The following is a 27,524-nucleotide window of genomic DNA, read 5'->3' on the forward strand; positions in this document are numbered from 1 at the left end:
GTCTTTAGCAGGTGTGGTTACTCATTCCGCAGTCGCTGCAATAGGCATCTGTCAATCCCTAAAGGACCAGTTTAGACAGGCCCTTAAAGAGGTTCCTGTACAGCAAGCCCAGGATTTAGCTGAACTATTTAGAGCATTATGTTTGCCTTAGACACCAATTAAAGATTCTATTCTCCAGGCGCCCCGCCTTTCACTTGTGCTACTACACGTGCGTAGAATCTTGTGGTTAAAAAAGTGGTCAGCCGGAGCACCATGCAAAAAGGTCCTGACTGGTTTTCCTTTCATGAAGATTGACTATTTGGAGATGATTTTGACAAATGCATCCAAATGATTTTCAGTGGGAAAGTACTCTTTTGCCAGAATACACGCCCTTCATTTAAGCAGACTCTTTCTCCTGTGCCAGGGGCATCCACCTCTATGCAGTGGCCACGGCCTCCACCGTCAGACTCTAGAGGAAAATCTCAGGGTCAGGTCCAGGCACAAAAGAAGTCCTGGGGCAGTAACCTGCAAAGCAGAATTCTAAAGACTCGTTATGAAGGGACGTCCTCCCTCACCAGAGTGGAGGGGGGGGGGGGAAGACTTCTTCAATACTCAGTCTGGTGAGAGGAAATTCAGGACAGATGGGTCACCTCCACGATGTCTCTAGGGTACAAACTAGAATTCCGGGAGTTTTCACTGGCTCGTTTTTCTGAGGTCAAACGTTCCCAAAGATCCAGGGAAAAGGCAATCTCTGTTTCGGGCACTAGACCAATTTCTGGCTCAGGGGGTGATCATACAAATCCCCACAGAAGAGCAAGATTTGGGGTTTTATTCAAACCTCTTTTCGATACCAAAACCGAATGGCTATGTCAGACCCATTCTAGATCTAAAGAATCTAAATCCGTTACTGAAGATCCACTCCTTTTGCATTGCGTCGATCATGTCAGTGGTTTCTATCCTACAAAGGAGGAGAACGTCTGGCGTCTATCGACATCAGGGATGCATTTCTGCATGTCCATATATTTCCCTCTCACCAAGAGTTTCTGTGGTTCAAGGTAGAACAGCAGCATTTTCAGTCTGTAGCCTTGCCCTTCAGGCTAGCTACAGCACCCCGGGTGTTTACAAGAGTTCTGGCCCCACCTCTAGCTAGGTTAGGGGCACAGGGCATAACAGTCTGGGCATACCTAGATGATATGTTGCTAATAGACCAGTCGGTGGCTCGTTTGGAGCAAAGCGTGCGCATTACAATCAAGTACCTGAAAAATCTGGGTTGAATGCTCAAACCAGAGAAGACTTCCTTAAAACCGCTGAAAAGGCTGGGGTGCTTTGGTCTGATCATAGACCCAGCCTAGAAATAGGTGTTCTTGCCTCAGGAAAAGTTCAACACCATAAGAGAGCTGGTGCAGATGGTCAGGCCGAAAAGATATCCTTCCATTCGCCATTGCATGAGGTTGTTAGGAAACATGGTGGCTTCATTCGAAGCGGTTTCCTATGCCCAGTTCCATTTGAGATTGTTGCAAAACAGTAACCTGTCTGCTTAGAATAAAACAGTTCAAGCTCTAGATTTGCCAATATGGCTGTCCCCAAAGGTGTCCCAGAGCCTCAGTTGAGGCTCGGTATCTGGGAATCTGCAGAAGGGAAAAACCTTCATACCAGTTACCTGGAAAGTGATAACGACAGATGCCAACCTTTCAGGTTGAGGAGCAGTACTGGAAAAGACAACCAGAACCGAAAAAGCCTTGCCCATCAACATCCTAGAGATTCGGGCAGCATGTCTTGCTCTGAAGTCCTGAACATTTAGGTCACTGGATTGTCCTGTCAGGTTCCAATCCAACAATGCCGCAAGCTGTGGGCTATAGCAATCGCCAAGGGGGCACTAAGGGTTACACAGCTCAGGGAGTGGTGGACCATATTCTATCTTGGGCGGAAAAGGATGTTCCCCTGCCTATCGGCAGTCTTCATTCTGGGAGTAAAGATTTGGCAGGTGGACGATGTGAGTCGACAGCAGTTGTTCCCACTGGAGTGGTCCCTTCACCCTAAAATCTTTCTGGCTATATGCCCAAGATGGGGGATCCCGGATGTAGATCTTTTGGCATCCAGGTTCAACATGTAGTTGGTCAACTTTATATCAAGGACAAGTGATCCACTCGCATGCGAGACAGATGCGTTTTTTTTCCTTATTCAGTTGCTGCCACGGCTTCTTTGCAGGATCAAGCTGGAAAGAGAGCCAGTAATTCTTGTAACCCCAGCATGGCCTAGAAGGTCCTGGTATGCAGAAATTGTAAAGAAGGCAGTAGAGGCTCCATGGTCCCTTCCACTACGGCCAGACCTACTCTCACAGGGGCCGATATTCATGCTACCTTACAAACTCTAGGTTTGATGGTTTGGCTATTGAAGCCCACATTCTGAAGAGACGTAGTCTCTCAGGGTCAGTGATTTCTACCTTCATTGATAAAGTCAGCTTCCAGAGTCATATGTTATAGACTCTGGAGGGCTTATGTTTCCTGGTGTGAATCCATGGGTTGGCACCCTCGGAAATTTAACATGGGTAGAATACTTGTTTTTTCCTACAACTACAAATGAAGCTGGCCTTGCGTACTATTAAAGGGCAAGTCTCGGCTTTATCTGTCTTTCTTTTTTTTTCAAAGAGCGCTTGCTTTGCATTTTTTGGTTTAGGGTTTTTATATAAGGGGTAATGCGGCTTATTCCGCCATTTAGACCACCCTTGAACCCTTGGGACTTGAACAGCCCTTTGAACAGTTACAGCATACTACTCCCTTGGTCCTTCTGACAAGGGAAATCGTGTTTCCTGTTGCTATACCCTCTGCAAAAGGGTATCTGAGTTGGCTGCTCTTTCCTGTAAAGAAGCCATATTTAAGTATTAAGGTGGTTTTAGGTTTTCACCTAAACCAAGATATTGTCCTTCCATAGTTTTTTTCCCTAAAACTAGGTTCTAGGGTAGAGAACTCACTACATTGTCTTGATGTAGTGAGAGTGGTTAAGGTCTATTTAAAGAGGACTGCTCAGGTCAGAAAAACTGATGTTTTATTATGCTGCCAGAGGGTCCTAGGAAGGGACAGGCAGCATTGAAATCCACTATTGCTGAGTGGATTTGTCAACTTATAATTCAGACCTAATGGTTAAAAGGTAAGATTTCACCTTTTTCATGTCAAAGTGCACTCTACTAGAGCAGTTATTGCTTCTAGGGCAGTGCATCACTAACTCTCCATGGCTCAGACCGGCAAGGCCACAACTTTGTCTGCAGTCCATACATTCACCAGATTTTGTCAAGTCGATGTAAAAAAGGAGCATGAGGATGTCGCCTTTTGGGCGGTGTGTGCTGCAGGCAGCAGTATAGGTCCCACATAATAATTACTATGCTGCTCCTGTGTCCCAAGGTGTACGATAAAGAAAATAGGATTTTTATAACAGCTTACCTGTAAAATTCTTTTCTTGGAGTACATCATGGGACACAGTGGGTCCCACCCCTCTTCTTCTGGGTTATATGTATATTGCTTTGCTACAAAACCTGAGGTGCTCCTGGTAGGAGGAGGCGTTATATAGGGAGGCAACTTCCTGTTTAGGGTGTGCCAGTGTCCATCACCTGAAGGTGGCCTATAACCCACATAGTAATTACTATGCTGCTCTGTGTCCCATGATGTACTCCAAGAAAAGGATTTTACAGGTAAGCTGGTATAAAAATCCTATTTTTCAGTTGGCTGCCAATAGCCTTCTTATGGGAGTGTTATGTTATGTTTCCCCAGCTTATAGTCAAAATGGTTAGGCTTTATTGTTGGGAGTCCCAACAGATGTGTGGTATAATTCTCCTGGGGACGTTTATGGTTAATAGGTTTGTTGGGGATAATGTTCTGTTTGCGAAAATACAAGATTGGTCTTTGACTATATTGGTGAGAGTTCATTTGGTTTCAGGTTAACCTTTGTTTTATTATTCTATTCTTCTGTATGCAAGTATTAATGCTCTAAGCAGCAAATATAGTAGTTATATGCCCGGTACACACATTCAGGTTTTTTTTTTTTCTTTCAATCCTGCGGACTGAAGGAAAAAAACAACTGAGAGATCACTGTACTAACTAAGCAACGATCTCTCCTTCTGTATCTTTGTGCTCTGACAGGGGGACTCATGCGAAAAATTAGCTACTGAAAATGAAATACTTGGCAGGTAGACTGTGGCTTCTTAGGCAGTTTTCTAATTTTCCTGGAATGTACCCTACTGCTTGATCATTCATATAAAGATCAGACCACTTGTCCTGATTCTCTTTAACTTAACTTCAGGAAGGTAGATGTAGGGAGATTTAGACATATATGTCTAATTTAAACAAACGTATAGTACTCATATGGACCTTTTAAATTGGGTCACAAATAGAAAAAGTGGTCATGTGATGACCCTGTGCTTACAGGTATATGGTCACCGTTAAGTTGCACTGCCCCAGGTAAAAGCTGATCTTTCTGTTAATGAGAGAGATATAACTATAGCCTGTAGGGACTATGTCACAAACAGATGAGGAGGAGATATTTTATTCAGTTATGGGGATTTTTTCCTTTATTTTCTAGTACTCTGCTGTACTAAATTTTCATAAAGATGTTTCAACCTAGTAGGCACAGTACACGGCTTGTCTAATTATTATTATTTTTTTTTTAACTGCAGAGACTAGGAAGACTGCTTTTGGCATTACATACACAATGAAGAAACCTCAAATAGTAGAAGATGAAAGATCAGCAGAAGAGCCAGTTTCCAAAAAAGCTAAAAAGGAATAATATTTATGTGTGTGTGTGGTTTCCACTGTGTTAAGATCACCTCATTTTAAGGTGTAAAAAAAAAAATAATAAATGCACATTTTATTTATTTTTTTAACAAAGGGTGAAAGTAGACCTTAAGCTTTCATAGTCTTCCTCTTTGAATTTTTTATTTTTTTTCATTGGGACATATATTTTCTGGCAGATACGAAGTGTAATTGTTTAAAGAAAGACAGCTGAGAAGTTCCGAATAGTTTAACGAGTTTATTGTTGAACATTTGTACAGAATAGATCTTTTTTTTTTTTCTTCTGAAACCATAAAACAATAATGGAATATTTGATATTTGTATTATTTCTGTTGTAATATCAATGTTAAATCCTTTTTTTTTTTTCAAAATCCTGTTTGTCTCTTGGTGTATTTTTGTGTTTTTTCTCTTTCCAAAACTCAGTCAAGATACATTATTTCGGAGCTCTGGAAATAAGTTATAATGCAGATCTCAATTCTGTATAGTTCTTAGTGTCCTGTTAAAGTACACAGACCTCCTCAGTGAAATCATAGGCCCTCAATAAGCTGCTGACCCATCTATATTGGTTTGGCCTACTAAGGGTCAATGACCACTGGGGATCTGTGGCAAGTGCACTTGAAGCCACAGTGACACAAAATTAGTTTTTACTTCCGTGCTTAGTAGGAATTCATCTTTTAAAATGCAGGAGAGCAGAATTTGTTTCAAGATAACTGCCACTAGGTGGTGATCTAGCACCACTGCTCATCCAGGAAATAAATCTTTCTCATGTTACATAACAGCTTATACATGTCTTTGCTTCATTAGCACATGATCTCAGTCCTGTAGACTCTCATCTCAGACTCACAGCCTTGAACAGTGCAATGCAAACGGGACAGTGTGCCCACACATTATATCATTACATTGGGACTGTGAAATGAGCAGAGTTAATTCATGAGATACAGTCTACATCAAGAAGAATAAATATGCAATTTTACAAAGGGTGGTCAGCATTCGTACCCTTGTTCCATTCATTATATTGGTACATTATATAAAGATGTGCAGCATTGTTTTTTCTTCATAATAAATGTACCCAATACCAAATGTACAGAAAATACAATATAAATGTATAAAAGAGCAATCCTATAGTACAACTTTCCCTTTTCTATTGCATTTCTGTCTCTTTCCATCTAGTGTCTCACCCATTCTCTCATCCTTCTCGGTCAAAGCTCAGAAACCTGAAGTCTCTGGAGGATCTTCAAAACCTCACATAAAGTGAAGATCCTACATACAGGACATCTGGTCCAAGCAATCTTAATATTAAAGTAGCTTGCTGTCCATTCTACATCTGTGAACTAGAGCCACAGGGAATCCACAAACAGCTGCAACCCCTGTTCTGTCACTTGTCAACATGCTAGTCCTCTTTTATTTCTTCAACTTTTATTTCTGAAATAAGAAAAGTAGGAAGAAAAATCGAGATCAATCTGACAATGCAACAAGCTTTTCCGGGGCTGAGGCTGCCAGGTTCTCCTGGGGTGCTTCTATCTTTCAGGAGACGCACGATTTTTTTTTTTATGGTTTCCTAAATTTAGAGAACATGTTCTAGCTCTAGGGAGATGTCAACCCTTATTGCAAGCTACTTGTAGGGGGGCTCTGAGCATGCTAATTATTTAGCTTTTTTCAGTTTAGTTCAGAATTAACTTATTTGTGCAGAGCCAAATTCAGTGAGGCATATTTATAAAGGCAAGTTCAAAAGAAAAATAGAGCTATTGTTTGCAGTAGTGAAACTCCAAAGTTGGTATGGCATTTTACGTTTTAGGACCCTAAAGATTAACTTGGAACCCATGTTTTGTGCCATTCTCGTAAAAAGAAAGTTTCACACCCACAGCAACCAGTAAAGGATTAGCTTTCCTTTTGCTAAATTGCAATAAAGATAAAATGGAATCTGGTTGTTGTGGTCTTATCTACCTTTCCTCTGGAAGTCACTCTATAAATGATGCCCACTGCTTTAAGAGACGCACCTAGTTTTCAGGCTGAAGCTCCAACCTAACCTAATAGGCAAGTTCAAGTCGAAACAAGGTGATGTTTCTGTTCTGGCACTGCAGCTAAAACCCCCATCCTTCCCTAACATCCTAGTTCTCTCCATTCTCTAGTTTAGTTGCTTTGCTGGGTAAAGGGCTTTTTCCCACTATTAACAAGCGGGATAGCCCACACCACTGCTAAAGCCTGGTACTTCCAAACATACAGCCAAGAGTCACCTCTTTGGCTTTGTCCATTGTATTTCTTGTCGTGTTGGTCACAACACAACTAATACCCAGCATGTGTTGCTTTTCTACTTACATTCAACAAGATTAAAATACAAATATTGGTGTCCTTCATATGACTTATCAACAGTAATAACATTGAGCAGTTTATCTGCCACATTTATTCAACATAAATATATCTTTCCTATGGAATTAATATAAAGCACAATGCCTATGCAGTAACAAACAATAAATAAATAAATACGATAAAAAAAATTCAAAGTGCAAGAAATGTTAAAAAATCTGGAATAGTCCTATCAAAGCTTTCTGAAGCAAAAAAAAAGTGCCATAGCTAATGGCTCTTCAAACCGTTTTTCTGTCAGAAATTTTGTATGTGAGAGCTCTTGTATGACTTTTCCTGAAGCCCACCGAATATCTCTTTGGCGCCGTTTTGCCACTGAAGGACAAGTTCCATTGGTGTCTTTCCCGCCTGCCAGGACAGTTTAAAAAGGATTTAGTCAGACACAGATGTCTAAATTACTTGCAATATTTCCACTAGATGCTCTAGTGTTTAACCACTTAACCTCTGGAAGAATAACTCCCTTTCATGTCCAGGCCAATTTTTTGCAAAACAGCACTGCGTTACTTTAAAGAACAATTGCATGGACATTCAATGCTGTACCTAAACAAAATTGATGCCCCCCCCACAAATAGAGCTTTCTTTTGGTGGCATGTGATCACTGCGTTTATTTTATGCGCTATGAACAAAAAAAAAAACAATTTTGAAAAGGGGGGAAAAAAGACTTTTTTGCTTTCTGCTGTAGACATGTCTAATAAAATACAAATGTAAATCAAATTTCTTGATAAATTGAGGTCAATATGTACTCTGCTACATGTTTTTCAGTAAAAATTAATCCAATTTAAAAGAGCTATGGGAATCGTGGTTACTGCAGATTCATACTTACCTAGATGGATGCAGCATTGATCCGATGCTGCATCTGTCCCCGGCGCCTCTTCATTGAGAACCGAGCCATCAAACTTCGCAGATGTCTCGGTTCTCATTTCTCCCCAAGCTGAGAGCTGCTGCCTGTCAATCAGCATCTCTCCTGCTCTGCTCCTCCACGATCACTGGAGCCATGGAGGGGTGGGGAGTGGCCATGGAGGGCTCGCTGAGAGGTTTAGACGGCTATCAGTCCACGCTCCTAGTGGATCCAGACTTCCAGAGTCGGCATGACATGGTCCCTGGACTCATCTGTGGGACACCCGCAGAGAGCGGACTTCAGATTGCTGTCTGCTGAAAACAGGTCACAGGAGTGCAAAACTAGTTGCACTCCTGTGACCCTTAGGAGAAGCACAGCCAAATGAGCTCAGGCTGGACTTCTCCTTTTAAGTGTATATTGATTGGTTTGAGCAAAAGTTATAGCATCTACAAACTATAGGATGGATATATATATATATATATATATATATATATATATATATATATATATATATATATATATGGAATTTTTTTCTTTATTTACTAGTAATGGCGGCGATCAGCGATTTATAGTGGGGCTGTGATATTGCAATGGACATTCTAGCATTAACTGACACGTTTTGGGAACCAGTGACGGTAATACAGTGATCAGTGCTAAAAATATGCACTGTCACTGTATTAATGACATTGGCTGGGAAGGGGTTAAACCTCTAAGGCAATCAAAGGGTTAAATGTGTGCCAGTATTTTGGTGTACTGTGTTCAGGTGCTTTTACTAGGGGAAATATTGGACTTTATTCCCAGCTTTACGAGGAAAGAAAATCTATTAGTTCCCCACCGCCAGGACAGGGCTCTGCCTTGTCTACATAGGCACAGATCCTGTGTAAATTTGGGACTATGCCCGGGTGGCGGGGGTAATCCATTGGCCGGCTCCCAGTTATCAACATCTGTGTTTAATCACAATGTGGCCTCCTTCGGCGGGCACGCTGCCTACTCAGAAGTGTCCCATCACGTAATAGGTACATTATCTGGTGCAGCCTTGCCGCCGCATATCTGTTATACAGTCAAAGACCTCCATTAAATACTATTTTAATCTAAAATGGCTACATCAAATTGTAATCTTAAAGCGGAGTTCAAAAAGTGGAACTTCCACTTTAAGGACCCCTTACCCCATGACATGTCACTTTTGGCATCTCATTTTTTGGGGGGTGGGGCAGGCACCTAGTTTTGACAGGTTTCCGCTCGGGCCGCCTAGGTGACTCGGGCGGAAGTTCTCCCCTCCCTGCAATCTTCTTGGATGCGTCACATGAAGATTGTCTGGCCACTTAGGATGCACCGTGCACACCAAGCTGTCACAGCCAAGTGCCCACACTAGTGATGCTGGCGCCAAGGAGAGGGAAAGAAGCAAGGCTTTGGATGGTTGGATTGTGGGACAGGTAAGTGTCTGTTTATTAAAAGTCAGCGCTTTTTGTAGCTGCTGACTCTTAATAAACACAGAAGCGGCTGGAACTCTGCTTTAAAAGCAGACAACTCTATCTGTGAAAATTAGTTTCTTTATTTTAGCTTCTGTATGTGGCCACAGTCCAGCTCCCTTGAGGCAGGAAATATGTTTCCTTTCTTTGTCTGCATAAGTTATGTTTCCAGTCAGGACGATTTAGTGGGTATGGACGTCTTTCTAAAAGATGTAGGCTGTAACCCATTCATGAAAGTTCAAAACTTTGCTGTCTTTATTTTCCAAAATATTGCAATTTCAAGAAACTCACCATGACTCTTACTAAATACCTTAGACTGTCCACTTTGCAAAAAGGGGTAATTTGGGGGGGGGGGGGGGGGATATGTACTGTCCTGGCATTTTAAGGGCCTCAAGAAATGAGAGAGGGTGTAAATTTTCAAATATATATATAATATATATCCGTTTGTAGACACTATAACTTTCACATGAACCAATTATTATACATTTATTGGATTTTTTCTTTTTACCAAAGACGTGTCAGAATACATTTTGACCTAAATTTATAAAGAAATGTCATTGTATTGAATATGTTTTATAAGAAAGAAATTTTTTTTTAGTAAACGTTTTGTTTTTATGGCAAAGTATAAAAAAAAAACCTAGTGGTGATCAAATACCATAAAAAAAAAAAAATGATTTCAAACTGCTGTGGGTGTCAAATGTCAATGACACCCCTAAACCGTCTGCAAAGCACAGTACGATTACCAGAATTGGATCACGTGGGTGTGAACAATCCAATTCATGTGCTGCAAAAAAAATGGCCGTGCACCATTCTGGTGCGGATGCGGTCCAATTTGAGCCATACAAAATGAATGGCTCAAAAGGCACCACACAGACATAGCATGCGATTTGCACAGGAATGTGGTGTGATTCCTGTGTGAATCACATGTGGTGTCCTGCACCACACAAGGCTAAAAGTAACAGTCTCAATCTCTTTTAAAAGTTTGTATTTAGCCTAACGTCAAATGTAATTGCTTGCAAAAAAGAACGTCGGGAACTTACGCAATTTTTGATGGAGAAATTGGCCCCATACATAATCAAGAGTCTCATCATTTTATAACGATTTAGTCTGACTCCATCGTGCATTGGTGTATCTCCTTCCTGTGGAAAAAAATTATGTTCATATTTTTACAGAATTCAAATTCATTGAACTGGTTTTCTCCCATATTTAAAATGTTTGGCTTTTTTTTTTTTTCAAAAGACAGAATGAGTTACAAATTAGTTATTAATAAAAAAAAAAATATGGTATTTTATTTTTCATATTATTGCAATTATCGATTGCCAAATGGAGTTGGTGTTGGAAATCAAGATGTCAGTGTAGAGAACATGGCTGTTCAGTGGGTATCTTTAGAGGGATGTCCCCATGGGGCATTATCTGCATGGTGGTTTTTATTGCTCTCCTCTTCTTTTTTTTAAAGGGGTTGTAAAGCTTTGTTTTTTATTTTCTAAATAGGTTCCTTTAAGCTAGTGCATTGTTGGTTCACTTAGCTTTTCCTTCGATTTCCCTTCTAAATGTTTTTTTTCTTTGTCTGAATTCCTCATTTCCTGTTTCTCAGTAAACTTCACACCATCACCCGAGTGGTGTTGGCCAGAACAGCTTACTAAGGAGGAACAGGAAGTGAGAAATTCAGACAAAGAAAAAAAAAATTTAGAAGGGAAATAGAAGGAAAGCTAAATTAACCAACAATGCACTAGCTTAAAGGAACCTATTTAGAAAAAATACAAAAACCTTTACAACCCCTTTAAGTTTCCCATAACAATCCTTATACATATATTCACCTATCTGAATATTGGCCTTGAACTGTGGCTGAGAGTCTTTTAAAAAAAAAAAAGACATGTTTAGACTATAAACGACTTTTGTAATAGGAACTTGTGCAATCAATTTATATGTATTTCTCATTAATTTACAGACATAGGAATTCAGAAACATTCTGCTGCCTACAGGTGGTTGGGATACTGGCAAACAATTACTCCTCCTATAACCAGCATACCTCAGTTTTTGTGCTCTAGATGCTTGGATGCCTTTCCTTCAAATTTAGTAAAAAAAAAAGGTCTATTTTTTCACTAGCCTTCCCTGCTTCCTGGAATTTTTCTTTTCAGCAATTTTAACTAAGATTCCTCACTACAATGATGCTTAAAGCTGTTGTAAACCCTAGATGGTGATACAAAAAAACAACTGTAAGGCAATTGCATAATTCTAGAATACTTCCCTTAGAACGAAGCCCTTCCATGGCACACTGTCACCACTGAGAGGGCTGGCATGTCCCCCCCCCCCCGTCCCCCCCCCCCCCCGGTTTTTCTTCTGAGTTTGCATGCTCCGGCTATGTGATTGTCTGGAGCCGCAATGACATCCCTTCTGCATGTGCACGCAGGAGCCCTCAGTTCTGGCACTAAGCTCTGAAGTTCTGGCAAGGTATGCCGGATCTTCAGAGCACATTTGCCACTGATGTCACTGGCTGCATGCAGAGTGATTATCTCCTAGATGGTTTAGGAGATATTCATGTTCCCTTTTTATAGACTTACCTGTAAGTAGAAATAACACAGCATGCTTTACTACCACTTTAAGCCAGTTTAAATATAGCCCCAGTCTGGATTGGCATTTCCTTGGCCTAGCTTTAGAGGCTGTACACTGGCCTGGCGACATGCATGGCTAGCCTGGAATGTGATCTTCAGGCACTGGGCTCTATATTGTGGTACTTTCCAGACCTGAGTGTACTGTGTTAGCTGGAAGCACATTTCGGGTCCAGAAATGTGGTGCAGTCCCAGTGTGTTGGTGGTCAGATATAAATTATAGGGCAAAGTTTCCCAAACCTGCCATCACATTCCATCTAGGGTATGTGTTTCAAAGGTAACCTTACTTAAAAGCTGGCATGTACTATCTGTAGCGTAATTTACTACTGTTGGTAACTTTCAAAGACAAGTTTGTGAAACCCTTTTTTTAGGGTGTTTTGTACAACCCCAATTCCAAAAAAGTTGGGATGCTGTGTTAAATCTACAGTGTGTTTTACAAATGTCATAAACCCATATTTTACTCACAATGGAAAATAGAAAACATATCAAATGTTTAAAATTAAAAAATGTACCATTGTAAGAAAAAAATCTAGTTTTGAAATTGATGGCAGGACCATGTTTACCACAGTGTAGCATCCCCTTTTCTTTTAACAACACTCTGTAAAGGTCTTGGAACTTAGGAGACCAGTTGGAGTTTTGGGAGAGAGATGTTTTCATTTTTTTGCCTGATATAAGCTTCTAATTGCTTAACATCCAAATCTGAGATTTTTTTTTTAAGAATACAAAAGTCATTCTTACCCGGTCTTTGGCATTTAAATCAGCTTCACATGCAATGAGATGTTCTGCGCACTCATACTTTCCACATCTGACTGCTACGTGGAGAGGAGTACTGAAGAGCTAGAGAAACGGAGATGGACATCATTCACTAAACTGTACATGGGTCTGTGCAGTTGGGTAAAAATAGCTACTTGAGTATATCAGTAGCTCATGAGTTTGTGAATATATAAATAACTTGTAAACCAATAAGCTTTCCTTCTGAGAGATCTGCAATTTCAACTGTAACACTGTCAGAGAACATATTTCCTATTTATATTTGCATATTGTACAAGCCGTTACCTCTAAAATAAAACTTTCTTTCCGCAATAAAGCCTTATCCACACTACTTATCAACAGTCATCGTATTAGATAAGACCTAAGGTAAGATAGAAGGATTTTTTAAATAATTTGAAGCTTTGTAACTGACTTAACAGCCAAAGTTTGTTCTTTTTCTGTTGTTTTGGTGCGTTTTTTTATTTATTTATTTATTTATTTAATTTTTTTATGAATTGAAGTGATGAGTCTGAATCGCTGTCAGGATGTTATCACTGTGTCCTCATGCAATTAACTGTTTAACCTCTGGAAGATCTACCCCCCTTCATGACCAGGCCATTTTTTTTGATACAGCATTGCGTTTAATTTAACTGACAATTGCGCAGTCATGTGACACTGTACCCAAATAAAATGTCCTTTTTTTCTCACAGAGCTTTCCTTTGGTAGTATTTGATCACCTATGCGGTTTTAATTGTTTGCACTATAAAACATATCCTATAAAAAAAAATATTAAAAATTGAATTTCTTCATAAATTTAGACCAATATATATTCTGCTACATATTTTTGGTTAAAAAAAATCCCAATAAGCGTATATTGATAGCTTTGGGCAAAAATTATAGTATCTTTAAACTATTGTAGATATTTATTTATTACTAGTAATGGTGGCAATTAGCAACTTCCAGCGGGGCAGCGATATTGCAGCAGACATTCTGATCCTGACACTTTTTGGAGACCAGTGACACATACAGTGCTACATACAGCTTCTCCTGTCAGAATGGTGACCTGCCCTGTTTACATAGGCCAATCGCAGTTCTGTCTCTGTGCCAGACGATCTTCGGGTGCCAGAGGACATCAGGTACTGTGTACCCAGTTATGGGTTTCTGTTGTGTGTAATCACAGTGTAAGCGAGCTGCCGGCGGCATGCAAACCCCCTACCCAGATGTGCGGGATCACGTGTGTGTGTGTGTGTGTGTGTGTGTGTGTGTATATATATATGTATATATAAATAATATTGTGATCCAGCGCACAGGTGCCACTCTGTAGTAGTAAAACTGCTATAGGGTGGACGGCAAACAGTTAAAGTGCAACTAAAGACTCCTGTATGACAGTATAAACAAGTACCAAATCCAGTTGCTATGTCATACAAACTTTATTTTCCCTAAGTGAGCCAAACCATCCTCCCTGACACTGCAGCTCACAATGTGGGGGTTTCAATAACAGGGGCAGCGCTGTCATTCCAGAAAGAAGTGGTCTGGGCTAGGTGTGTCAGGTGCTGATTGACAAGCTTGTGAATCAGCAATGACCAAGCTGATAGCCACATACCCTGAATCTTCTCATTCTACTGCAGAAACTGTCTGCGGAAGAGTGGCAACTCTTTTGTGAATTCAGGAGTAGTGCGGCATTGTTTCTGCAGTATTCGGTGGACTTCACTGACAGGCTCAACAAGTTTGTGTAGAACTTTACAGGGGGACTAAGAGAATGGAAAATGCAAAAGCGCTTATAATAGTTTTTGTGTTTTATTTTTTTTTTTTGTTTTTTTTTTATGGGAAGCCATGTTCCTACATAAAGCTGGACTCCAGGAATTCAGCCATTTTGATAAATGTGCAGGTATACTATGGGGCTTATTTACTACAACTTGATGTGCAAAATTAGGCTGTCTTCTGCAATCAAAAACGATCAGCTTTTTTTTGCCAAAGCTTAATTGAACAAGCTGAGGTTAGAAGCTGATTGGCTATCATGCACAGCTGCACCAGATTCTGAGTACACATTCCTTAGTAAATCAATCCCTGTGAGTTAAGTCCAGCAAGGTGCATGCTACCTCCTGGACTTATCTTTTAGGTTTACACCTGTGTAATCAAAGATGACTGTCTTGTTGTTCTTAGAGCCCCTGCTGGGCTTCTAATGTGCCACTGTGTTTTTAAGGAGGAATGGGCTCCTTCCAGGCATGCCTGTCCTTTATTTATCCACTGCTATATATGCTCCAACTTAAAGACTCTCAAAGTTTAGGTTACATACAGATTCAAACAAGGGAGACGCTGCTCCATGTGAGAAATCACGACAGTACGGATGCATTGGGTGCAAGCCAATAGGAAGAAAAGAACGGCTGTACACCACAGGAATCTTCCAACGATTTTATTCCAAAACTAGCAAATGACGACCAACAAAGACAGAGTGATCGAACCCAGGAGGTGACACGTGCGTATCACCCTGACCTCAGTGCTTCTTCAAACCTGGAACATTCCTGTGGTGTGCAGCCGTTCTTTTCCTCCTTAGGTTACATAAACACCGGTACAAATAGTAGTAGTGGTAGAAATCCGATTTCTGTGTCGATCGCTGCTGGTTGCACACAAAGTGGTTCTAATACTTCTGATTCTAATACTTAATTTTGCAATTGAGGTACATTTCAGCTGTGGTGTTCAAGAAGTTTAATCTACCTTGTCTCTTGCGTTGATGTTTGCTCCTTTGTTTAGTATATATTTCAGAACTTCAACACTTCCACCTCGACAGGCCCAGTGAATTGCTGTGGATTCAAGCTGTGAACAGAACAAAAAAATCCCTTTGACCAACTGGGTCCTGCTACTGAATTCAGACAGGTAAGGATACAGAACACATGGAAGATTTCAGAATGGTCAAGAAAATGTGTGACTTTGGATGGTCTCAGTTGACTACAGAGTAATTATTTATTCCAGGTACTTATATTTTGCGCTTTATATACATTGTACATTCACATCAGTCCCTACCCTCAAGGAGCTTACAACCCAAGGTCCCTAACTCACATTCATACATACTAGGGCCAATTTGGACAGTATGCGATTAACCTACCAGCATGTCTTTGGAATGTGGGAGAAAACTGAAGTGCCTGGAGAAAACCCACGCAGGCACAGGGAGAACATGCAAACTCCAGGTAGATGGTGTCATGGTCGGGATTCAGACCAGCGACCCTTTTTTCCTGCTAGGTGAAAGTGCTAATCACTACACCTCACCACTGTAAGTAATGAAAACTGATTGTATTTATTATAGTATCCTGTTTGTCAGGAGTTTCTTTACTTTCAGTACATGGAACTATATTTTGTTAGCGTGTCTTTGAAGAGAATTCTTCATCAAGCTTAATTTTTTTTTATGATCAAGGCCATCGATCTTTCACAAACTGTATGCTAATTTCTTGTAACAATAATAGCCACAGAAAAGAGTTATTTTACTCTATTTGTCCTAGTGTCTACTGTTACTAATACAGAAGGTGAGGGGAAATTCTAATTTTGAATTGACAACAAGGGAATTTCACTTACAAGATATTTTTTCAATCTTCCAGTGTTGTCATTGGGATACAAAATAAAGGGAAACTTCCCCAATGGAATACAAATAACTGGCAGAGGCTGTAACCGTTCACTGCTCCACCCATCTTTTTGGCGAAAAATTTAGGAAAAATGATGGCAAGAGCAGAGGTGGTCGCTATATCTCCCCAGATAATTAATGAAAAAGCAGAGGAACAACTACTTATATTTCTGTAAAAAGTCCCTTTATGTGGTGGTTTTAGTTCATGGTACCATTCAAAATAATTTCTAGCCCCAGCCATGAGCCCTTGTATCTGACTGTAAGTCCGCATAGCAGTAAGAACAGTGATCTGTATATACTTCATTCATACAGGATATCTAGGTATACTACAGTATGTATGGACTGCATTTTTATAAAAAAAAAAAATTTTTTATTATTATTCAAAATTGCACATAAATGGTTTTAGTTTAGTAAAGTTAAGGAAAATTAAATCCTACTTGGGGGATATTTTGCCTGATAAAATCAAATTAATTTGTGATTAGGGCCTTTCATTTTTTATTTTTTTTTAGGCTCGTTACTTCCCATTATTTATATGAATAGCTTATTAACTACATGGAAGATTCTTACCAAGGGAAATGGCTTTTATTGCACTTAGCAGGAGTGGGCAAAGGTAGATCGGCATGAGTCTATTATTTTCTCTTTGTGGCTTAAGTGCCTTGCAAAATTTGGCAGCCATTTGTCAACAAAATTATAGTTTTGTAATTTAGTAATATTTTCCAGTGACCTCTCCAGCAACCGTGCTAGCTTCTCTGTTGCAGCTATTTTCATTTTTAATGACTGATGTATTGGAAAAAATTCACATACCATGTCATGGAATTCTAGGTCTGCTCCAGCTTCAATTAACATCTCAAGAATGGCAAGGTGTCCTTCCGAACATGCTCTGTGAAGGGCCGTGCGTCTGTACTGTAAGGAAAGACAGACAGGTTTATAAAGCAAGTATAGTAAACTATGCTTTTTAATGATGGACAGACAGTCTGCTAAGGAGGATTTTTCAGGGCTTGATATAGAGCTCTGTTTTCAGAAGGTTAGTGCAATTTTCAAAGTCTGGCACAAACTATTATGAAAAAAATGCTCCAAAGAACACTTTTTGTATAAAAGCATTTCACCTTATTAATAAACACCCAACTGCTCATTCTTGTCTATTTACAGAATTTTCAGGACATTTCCTTTATCTGATGATCTCTCACTATGCCCTCCCACACCAAAGTTAATAGATTTGCTCCTGCCTGCCTCCTGCTGTAGTACAATTTCCAAAAAAGACCTACAATAAAACCTTGGATTGAGAGTAACTTGGTTTGAGAGCGTTTTGCAAGACAAGCAACATTTTGTAATACATTTTGACTTGATATACAAGCGATGTCTTGATATAGTAGCGTCATGTCACTACTGAGTATAAAAGAGAAGAGCAACGCTAAGTGTAGCTATATGGTTGCATTTAATGAAGGTACAACATTTAGCAACATATTGCTACACTTAGAGGAGCCTCTCTTCTATTTTATACTCTGAAGCTCCTGCTGGATTTTACTTCTAATCCTCTAGTGGAGGCTTCCATTTGTGTATGGACATTTTATGGTTACACAACATGTCACATTTCTATATTCTTTTTATATGGACTATAAACTGAAGGACCTATGAATAAATGGTTGTGGAACGAATCCTTTCAGTTTGCATTATTTCTTATGGGGAAATTTGCTTTGATATACAAGTGCTTTGGATTATAAGCACGTTTCTGGAACTAATTATGCTCGCAATCCAAGGTTTTGCTGTACTTTCAGTGGTTATGGCAATTTTCAGTTCTGTGGAATCGGGTGCAGGGACTACACTACTAGATTCCCTGAAATATCAAGCAGGTTGGAGAGATTGAAGTCGACTCTGCTGTGCACCAACTCTTGAACATCTACTAATCTATATTTTAAAAAGTACTATGGAAGGGAACCATTACTTAGCGAGATATCTACTATATCATTTATTAAAGCCATTTCTCCTCCCTGGGAGGTGCGTAATAAAAGCCATATTACAGTGACATTGGCAAGCAGCATAGCGCTCAGATACAGTAATAGAAGCATTGGGCAATGGCCAGTCAGCAGTCTACTAAGGAGACGCATTACTTATGCATTTAAAAAGGAAGATTTCATTTCTCATCGGACCATTTTCGGTTTACCAATTTGTGTCACGTTTAAATATTTGTAGTCGTAATACTGCTTATACCTACTGATAATTAAACTGCTGTAGCCTACATAAATCTTATTCTTGAGCCCCTTGATAGTATGTCAGGATTGACCACAATGTGTAGTGATTATTTTTCTGTCGTTCTTCAGAAAGATGCAGAAATCCGGTCAGATCTTTCATGTGTGTTGGTGCTTTTCCCTCATCTTGGCATTATATCAGGTTGTACTGACAGAATTAGATCATGGGCATGTGTACAAAGATAAATAAGGTCAGAGCTCAGATCTTCTTTGTTATAGATCACAGTTTTAAATAAAATGTGTACTGACAGGAATGTGTACATTACTACTGTTGACCTCCTAAAATCTGAATTGCCCTACTGCAGGGGTCTCACACTGGCAGCCCTCCAACAGTTGCGAAACTTCAAGTCCCAGGAGGCATTACAAGGTTGACAGTTACAAGCATGACTCCCACAGGCAGAGGCATGATGGGTCTTGTAGTTTTGCAACAGCTGGAGGGCTGCCAGTTTGAGACCCCTGCTTTACTGGCTCGGAACAAGTATGGAGGAAGTGAGGTATAAAATACTGGTCAACATTTTACTCCTGAGTCGGTGAATTGGTGTTGACATCATGGAATAAACATGACAGCCAGACAGCTAGTAGTTTCAGAAGAAGACACCATTGGCAACCTATATACTAATACAGAGTCGTTGCCTTCAAAGCGAAAGAACACCAGAACATGCAGAAGTTCACAATAAAGGTAACCTGTTTTATCTAAGTTTGTCAATGTCAGTATTCATTTAATTAGCTGTAATCCCATATTATATTTGCCATGATCATGGTCATTCTGGAATATTCAAGGCCAGTGATGGCGAACCTTGGCATCCCAGATGTTTTGGAACTACATTTTCCATGATGCTCTTGCACTCTGCAGTGTAGTTGAGCATCATGGGAAATGTAGTTCCAAAACATCTGGGGTGTAAAGGTTCGCCATCACTGGCCTAGAATATTCCAAAATGACCATGATCATGGCAAATATAATTTATTCCTACATTATGGATCTTATTTCTATTAGAACAATGATGATTTATTGAGGTAGATGAGCTTATGAAATACGTTTGTAGAGTGGGAGAAACTGAGAAGTTTATTATAATAATCTAGCTACCTCCTGTATTTCAGCTGTTGCTGAACTGCCACATCCACCAAGGATGCTCAGCTTATTGTTTTGATGCCAAGCACAATGGGCATTTTAGCTAATAAATTTTAGCATATGATATAGGTAACCTATAAAGATAAAAAAAATTATCCTACCTCATCACAGGCATTTGGATCTCCACCATCTGCCAGGAATTTTTCAATGATGGGCATCTTGTTTTCTAGTGCAGCTTTTAAAAATGTTGCTTCGTCCACGTGTTCAATCTAAAAATGATATATTGTGCTTTTTGTGAGTGTTACATTTTTCCCACATAATTCATTAATTTATCAGTTTATTTAAAACTTACCACTGGCTCTGGTTCTGGTTCCTTGACCACAGGTGCTTTCACTTTTTTGCATCTTTTTTGTTTTCGTCGTTTTATTATAGTTTGCAGATCTTCCAAGTTGTCTAGCTTTGGTCTTTCATCTATCTTCTTTTTGAGGAGCTAAATACAAAACAACAAGTTTTACATTATCATCAACTAGCCATTTATTGTAAAATGATTTTTACTACGCATAGCGGATGATGTCACAGCAATTAGTAGGATAAGAATGAAAGTATATCTTGGCCAATATGTTTTCATTTTTTGCGGGGGATAAAGTGGGTAAGAACTATCTATTGCTACCACTGTGGATATTCTCTCTCTCATTCTTTGTCTCATTCTTTGTCCCAGTGACCACTATTATCAGGGCTGGAAGCGAAGGAAAATCCAAGATTTGGAATTTTAAACAGAAATGGAACTATTACGATTTTTTTTTTCAATGACAACAGTCTTAGCCCTTGTACACAGTCGGACATTTCGACGGAAAATGTCCGATCGGACCATGTTGTCGGATAATCTGACTGTGTGTGGGCTCCATCGGACTGTTTCCGTCGGAATATCCGACCGACAATGTATTAGAGCTGGGCTATAAAATTTTCCGACAACATGATCCGATCAGACTTTGTCCGATCGTTTGTAGAGAATTCCGATCGGACAAAGTGCCATGCATGCTCAGATCAAATTCCTAGACCAAAGCTATTGGCTACTAGCCTGAACGTAGTCCCGTCGTAACGAAATAACGTCATCACGTTCCGAACGATTGGATTTTCCGACAACTTTGTCCAACCCTGTGTATGCAACACCAGTTTCGGACAAAATCTGTTTTGTTGTCGGAATGTCTGACCGTGTGTACAAGGGCTAAGAGGGAGTATTTACCTGTCCTTGGGGAGAGTTCTTGTTCTGTCCACAGACCAGGTGACGAGAGATCTCTCAAATGGGATACATATGGCAAAAAGAAAACCTGACCGGGATTTTAACCATTCTTTAGCCAAAATTAATAAACAAAATGTTTTGGATTTAGATATACTGTCTTTTAACATCCAGAATATTTATTTAACCACTTGACCACTGGGCACTTAAACACCCTTAATAACCAGACCAATTTTCAGCTTTCGGTGCTCTCACATTTTGAATGACAATTACTCAGTCATGCAACGCTGGACCTATATGAAATTTTTGTCCTTTTTTTCACACAAATGGAGCTTTCTTTTGGTGGTATTTAATCACCGCTGGGTTTTTTATTTTTTGTGCTATAAAAGAAAAAATACAGAAAATTCTGTAAAAAAAAGAATTTTTCTTCATTTCTGTTATAAAATTTAGCAGATTAGTAATTTTTTCTTCATAAATTTTGGCCAAAATTTATACCACTACATATCTTTGGTAAAAATAAGTACAAATTGGTGGATATTATTTGGTCTTTGTGAAAGTTATAGAGTCCACAAGCTATGGTGCCAATATCTGAAAATTGATCACACCTGAAGTACTGACGGCCTATTTCAATTCTTGAGACCCTAACATGCCAGAAAAGTACAAATACCCCCCAAATGACCCCTTTTTGGAAAGAAGACATTCCAAGGTATTTAGTAAGAGGCATGATGAGTTTTTTGAAGTTGTCATTTTTTCCCACAATTCTTTGCAAAATCAAGATTTTTTTTACTTTTTTTTTTTTTTTTTCACAAAATTGTCATATTATCAGTTTATTTCTCACACAGCATATGCATACCACAAATTACACCCCAAAACACATTCTGCTATTACTCCCGTGTACGGCGATACCACATGTGTGAGACTTTTACACAGCGTGGCCACATACAGAGGCCCAACATGCAGGGAGCGCCATCAGGCGTTCTGGAGCACCCAGGACAATTCTGACATTTCTCTCCTACATGTAAAAATCATCATTTATTTGCTAGAAAATTACATAGAATCCCAAAACATTATATATGTTTTTTTAGCAAACACCCTGGAGAATACAATGGTGGTCGTTGCAACCGGTTTGTTTACAAGTGATCACTCCGTCATTTGACGGAGCGATCACGTGGTAAACGGCCGCGACGAGCGGCCGTTTACCGTGATCCGTGATGCGCCGGGTCCTGTGGACCCGGCGGTCACGGATGCTCTCGAGTGCGCGCCCCAGGGGGCGCGCGAGAGCGGAATTCTGGGAGGACGTCATATGACGGCCTCCCACAGTTAAGAAACCGCCCTAAAGCCGTCATTCGGCTATAGGGCGGTTATTAAGTGGTTAATAGGACAAAGAGCAGTCTGCCACAACAACAGATTTTGTCATCAAATTGAGTTATTCTGTTTAAACTCCTGATATTTGAAATTCTAAGTAGCTACGTTATTATTATTATTATACAGGATTTATATAGTGCCAACAGTTTGTGCAGCGCTTTACAACTCTAATGCCCTGTACACACGGTCGGAAATTCCGACGGAAAAGGTCCGATCGGATTATATTGTCGGAAAATCCGATCGTGCGTGGGCTCTATCGGACTTTTTCCATCGGAAATTCCACCACAAAAAATTTGAGAGCAGGGTCTAAAATTTTCCAAGGAAAAAAAATCCAATCAGACTTTTTCCAATCGTTTGTAGAGAATTCCGACAGACAAAGTGCCACGCATGCTCAGATCAAATTACGAGACCAAAGCTATTGACTATTATCAAAGAACGTCACTAGGTTCTGATTTTCTGACAACTTTGTCCGGCCATGTGTATGCAACACCAGTTTCGGACAAAATTAGTCGGAAAAAATCAGATGGATTTTGTGGTCGGAATGTCCGACCGTGTGTACAGGGCATTAGGCAGATGGTAGTTTCAATACAGAAGGAATCAGAGGGCCCTGCTCGTTAGAGCTTACAACATCCTTTTGTTTTTTAAATTAATAGACCCCATCTGCTTGTTTGCTTTGCCTTCAAAATCTCTATCTTTGTTAACAGTAATCTGTAACATATATATGTGGTAAGAAGTCTTTACATCTTCGGTCTTGTTTTTATTTCATCAAGAGACCGCTTATGTAGCTAAAGTTCATACACATTATGGTTTGATAAAATGTCAACAACTGCATATAATAGGATTAGTGGGGATATCCTCAGCTGATTTGCTTATTAGTGCAGCATGCCCTGTGCTTTTTTTGCTACATGATGCAATATTTTGTTACTGCAGATATTCAAGGTGACATTGTAGCATGCAAACTCAACAAAAGACCTTTTGCACAGGTGCCATTGGGGTTGTATATTTGGCAATTGTGGCCGGAGCTTATATCCTAGGGTATTGTGTTTTTTGTGTTGCAGGTCTCACACTGTGGATTTACCTGTCAGTCAAGAGATTCCTTTATTATGCTTATGTAGGCATACGTATTGGGCTTGTTCTATGATTTTTATGGCTAAGCCCATAGGTCGCCTTTTATGCGTTCTTATTGCAGACAGATTGGTTATGATTGCTTTGATGTAGACAGCTTGGTTAACAAATGATTATGACTAGACAAATTGGAAATGAGTGTTTATAAACAGATTGGTTAGGGGAGTACCATTGATCACATTTTAGCAATTAATCGTATTCATAAAGCTAATATGGCTAGTAAAACTGTGCTTATTCAATGATATTGAACCAATGGCCAGTTACCACAATCTTTTGAAAAGCAAGTAGTCTATTCTTTACACACACAAATAAATGCAAAACTGTGACAATACATCCCTGCACTGTACAGATTACACACTATACAGGTAATATGAGTATCAATACCTCAGTTTTGAGCTTTTTCTGCTCAGCTTGTTTCTCCTCCTCGCGTTCAAGCAGTGATTTTGAAGTTGTCTTTAAATCATCCTGTTTCTCTAGTGTTATGGCTGTTTCATATTCTCCATGCCTAAAATTTCCTGTTACAAAATCTCCAGTGTCTTTTTCTGTCCTCCTTCCAGTCACCTGTTGATTCACATGAATAAACATAAAAATCATCACCCCATGTATATGATAGTTTACTATAAAACAAAACAAAACCTTTATATGAAACATGAATCAAAGGACAGGAAGGGAAATTAGGGATTTTTGCGGTGCTAATTAACAAAATACAATTAATTGAAGTACAAAGTTAGTAGTACAAAAATTGATTAAGTTTGAGCTTAAAATCAGTAGCAATATATGCTTAAAAGATTCAGAATAATGCAATACAGTGGTTGTTCTCGTCAAGCACACATAGTCCCGACATGTTTCGCATTAGATTGCTTCTTCAGGGGATGTGTGAAAGTTTGAACAAGATCTAAACCGAAAATACAAAGTACAAAATAATAATAAAGTATGTCACAACATTCGTAAGTGGTGAGCATGCGCAATAGCGCTCCTTTTGTCCGCATCAGGCCGACTACGTCAGACGCCGGCTTGATGGCGGGGCATATAAAAAGCCTTCGTAATATCGTCATTCCGTTGCGGGTTGCAGCCAAGGGTGACGCTTGATCGTTCAGACTCTGTACTTTTCGGTAAGCTTACTGTTATATTCTTCAACATTTATTCGATCGGCCTTTTTTTCATTTGAAAACGTTCACGTATCTCTCTGCCGGTGTTTCAACCCTTTGGACCTAGGCTACTGTCTATGTCCCTTTCTATATGCTTGCATTAACTCCCTGGCTTTGAATTCTATGCCTTGGGATGCGAATGTTTAACTCTTTGGGTATATCTATATGCCTGAGGGTTTGTGTCTGTATAACACTCAGTTTATGATGTACACACCACCCTTTTGAGATACACTTTTTTATTTTTTATTTTTTAATTTTTCTTATCTTCGTTTTGTTTTCTCTTTGATTGGCCACCCAGCTGGTATTTCTATGCAGGTGTGTCTCCCTGATTGCTCAAAAAGATTTCTTTTCAAAATGCGAGCGTCCCCACTGCTTACAATTATCCAACCTACGTAAGTAATACATTTGAAACTAAAATACATCCTTGTACTATATTTTTTTTCTCAATTTTTATACTTTAGAGGGTCCTTCACCCCCAAAAGGTTGTTTTATTTTAGCAACCTTGAAATTAAGCTAGGTACTCAAAGAACTTTAAATCATCCCAAAATTTCAAATTTGGTCTTACTATATATTCCTTTTTTTATCAGTTTTCTTGGGTTGGCTTTTTAGCCCCCTGCGATTCAGCACTGCTGTGGCTAACCCCCGAGGTGGACAATCCCACTACTTTACCACCAACGTAGTGGTTGAAGGTGGGTTTGATGTGTGTGTGTCTGTTGTTTCCCCTCCCCCTTTCCCCTTCCCCTCTATTTATGCACTTACGAATGTTGTGACATACTTTATTATTATTTTGTACTTTGTATTTTCGGTTTAGATCTTGTTCAAACTTTCACACATCCCCTGAAGAAGCAATCTAATGCGAAACATGTCGGGACTATGTGTGCTTGACGAGAACAACCACTGTATTGCATTATTCTGAATCTTTTAAGCATATATTGCTACTGATTTTAAGCTCAAACTTAATAAATTTTTGTACTACTAACTTTGTACTTCAATTAATTGTATTTTGTTAATTAGCACCGCAAAAATCCCTAATTTCCCTTCCTGTCCTTTGATTCATGTTTCAAACTTTCAGGGATGAGGTGCCATCTTTGTTAGGTGTTGCTTGAGGTTGAACCATCAAAATTATTCCAAAACCTTTATATGTTGTTTGATCTGTTGGCCAATTGAAAACTCAATAAACATTAAAGAACAGATGTAAAATTTTCCCCAGATGACATACACAAATGATTATCTATTTACACCAAAATTAACTTGGTCTTCTTTCCTGTCACCTGTTGATTCATATGAATAAAACCTCACCCCATGTACATGGTAGTTTACCATTTAAAAAAAAAAAAGTAAAAAAAAAAAAACTTTTTATGTTGATTGATCTGTTGGCCAACTGAAAATTCAATATACATTAAAGAACAAACATCACATTTTCCCCAGATGACATATACAAATGATCCATTAACCTAAATTAATTTGGGAAAGAAAGGAAAATTAACTACGTTCTGCCAGTTTCTCTAATCTGGGGACAAAATGTATTTCAAAATAGAAGCAAATTGCGGAGAAATATAATCTAGTAAGGAAACCGCAATAATCTGTTTGGGTGAAGGACTGAGAAATAACTCATGCCCATCGAGAGAGGTTTTCCTCTTTTTTACAAATTTTTGCATTTTATACAAATAGCTATTCCTCTGCTACATTAAGGATATATGAAGATACCTTGCTGATTTGAATACAATTCCTTTTACATTGTCATTTTAGTAGTAGAGCAGGAAAGTAATAAACATGTTCAGTACAGTTATTTAAAACAACTAACCTTCTTCAATGGGGAAAAGATATTTAAAAAATCTTATTTAATACAGCCCCTATACTTCCAAGAAGCTAGGGATCTTGTACATTCACTAGCAGCAGTAGAAACATTGACCAATATCCAGGTAATGGTCATTGGTAGTCATAGTTTTTTAGTAACCTAAGCAAAGGCTACTGATTTTTGTAGTGTAGATAAGTGTGTGAGTGGTAAATAGCAGCTCATAAATTCCATCCAATATACATTTCATGGTCCTCTCAGAGATGGATTATGGGCTAAGGAACATCCTTGGTTTGGGTTGGTTTTCATGTTGAGAGATATTAGGTAGTATATCGTCACATCGTAACATTTCGAACACTAAATAACGTGTGTGTGTGTATGTATGTATTTGTGTATATGTGTGTGTGTGTGTGTATATATACACACACCCCCTACTATACCCTTGATCTTCCACTCTGAACTTATTTAAATACCTTTCTTGTTAAGAAGAAAACCTCAAAAAGGTACATAAAAAAATGTATTTAATACAGGCCCTATCCTTCCAAAAGAAGAAAACCTCAAAAAGTACATAAAAAATTTAGCAAAAGTATTAAGCTAGTATTAGCCTTAATTTTAAACAGGAGAAAAAAATTAAAACCAGTGCAGTGAAATATTTAGTTCACAGCATAAGTACTCAGATGCAATGATTTTAAGTTTTAATAGAAAAATAGAACAATAAACCTACCAGGTCTTCTACTTTCAGAAGCATTTTGCCTGTGGTCTCCTGCAGTGTCCTTTCCCGATGTTAACCTTAATTATTACAAGTTAGTTCTACTCCAAGCCTTGCCCTGTTGTGCTTTATATACTGTGTCTCTGGCAAGGTTGAATGAGGTAATGTTCCAACCTGGGAACCAGCATCTATGGACCTAGCTCAGACACAGAGATAGGTGCTTTCTCATTCCAGACATGCTAACTAGCCAGATCTTGTGTCATGTGAGACTCCAGGAAGGGAGGGCAGGAGTAGCAATGGGACTTATGATGAAAAAAAAATCCCATACACTAACCACATTGCATACCCCAGTCCGTATGAAATGCGAGATGACCATTTCATTGGGAGTGACTAAAGAGCTCAGCGATGCAAGTCATTCTATCTGTACCAG

General features: G+C 39.2%; 2 protein-coding genes across 3 annotated transcripts in view; one reads left to right on the top strand and one right to left on the bottom strand.

Annotated features, from left to right (window-relative positions):
• Positions 1 to 5,131, top strand: part of RPP30 (ribonuclease P/MRP subunit p30) — a 52,037-nt gene extending 46,906 nt beyond the window's left edge. For both annotated transcript variants that reach the window (XM_077454211.1, XM_077454210.1), the window contains exon 12: positions 4,646 to 5,131. Coding sequence is in view for 1 of the 2 variants with exons in the window: in XM_077454210.1 (XP_077310336.1) it covers positions 4,646 to 4,755 (110 nt within the window). In the remaining variant the exon portion in view is untranslated. The remainder of the gene's footprint in view (positions 1 to 4,645) is intronic.
• Positions 5,132 to 5,401: 270 nt separating this feature from the next.
• ANKRD1 (ankyrin repeat domain 1) lies at positions 5,402 to 27,266 on the bottom strand. Its single transcript, XM_077454209.1, has 9 exons — positions 27,110 to 27,266; positions 23,827 to 24,003; positions 20,068 to 20,205; positions 19,877 to 19,984; positions 17,205 to 17,303; positions 15,503 to 15,601; positions 12,776 to 12,874; positions 10,469 to 10,567; positions 5,402 to 7,469 (listed from the first exon to the last, which is right to left on the bottom strand). The coding sequence occupies exons 1-9, from the start codon at positions 27,131 to 27,133 to the stop codon at positions 7,359 to 7,361; spliced, it is 954 nt and encodes a 317-aa protein (XP_077310335.1). The 5' UTR covers positions 27,134 to 27,266; the 3' UTR covers positions 5,402 to 7,358.
• Between the last annotated feature and the right edge of the window lie 258 nt (positions 27,267 to 27,524).

The sequence above is a fragment of the Lithobates pipiens genome, unplaced genomic scaffold, assembly GCF_037356315.1.
Source record: "Lithobates pipiens isolate NorthernLeopardFrog02 unplaced genomic scaffold, aLitPip1_a1.2 Scaffold_25, whole genome shotgun sequence".
Classification (NCBI taxonomy): domain Eukaryota; kingdom Metazoa; phylum Chordata; class Amphibia; order Anura; family Ranidae; genus Lithobates; species Lithobates pipiens.

Bases quoted from the DNA above. Each gene is read 5' to 3' on its own strand.
- ANKRD1 (XM_077454209.1), bottom strand. From the start codon at position 27,133: ATGCTTCTGAAAGTAGAAGACCTG. The intron at 17,304-19,876 runs GTAGGATAATTT...CTTTCCTTACAG, and splicing joins ATCCAAATGCCTGTGATGAG to TACAGACGCACGGCCCTTCA. The intron at 10,568-12,775 runs GTAAGAATGACT...TTTTTTCCACAG, and splicing joins ATTTAAATGCCAAAGACCGG to GAAGGAGATACACCAATGCA.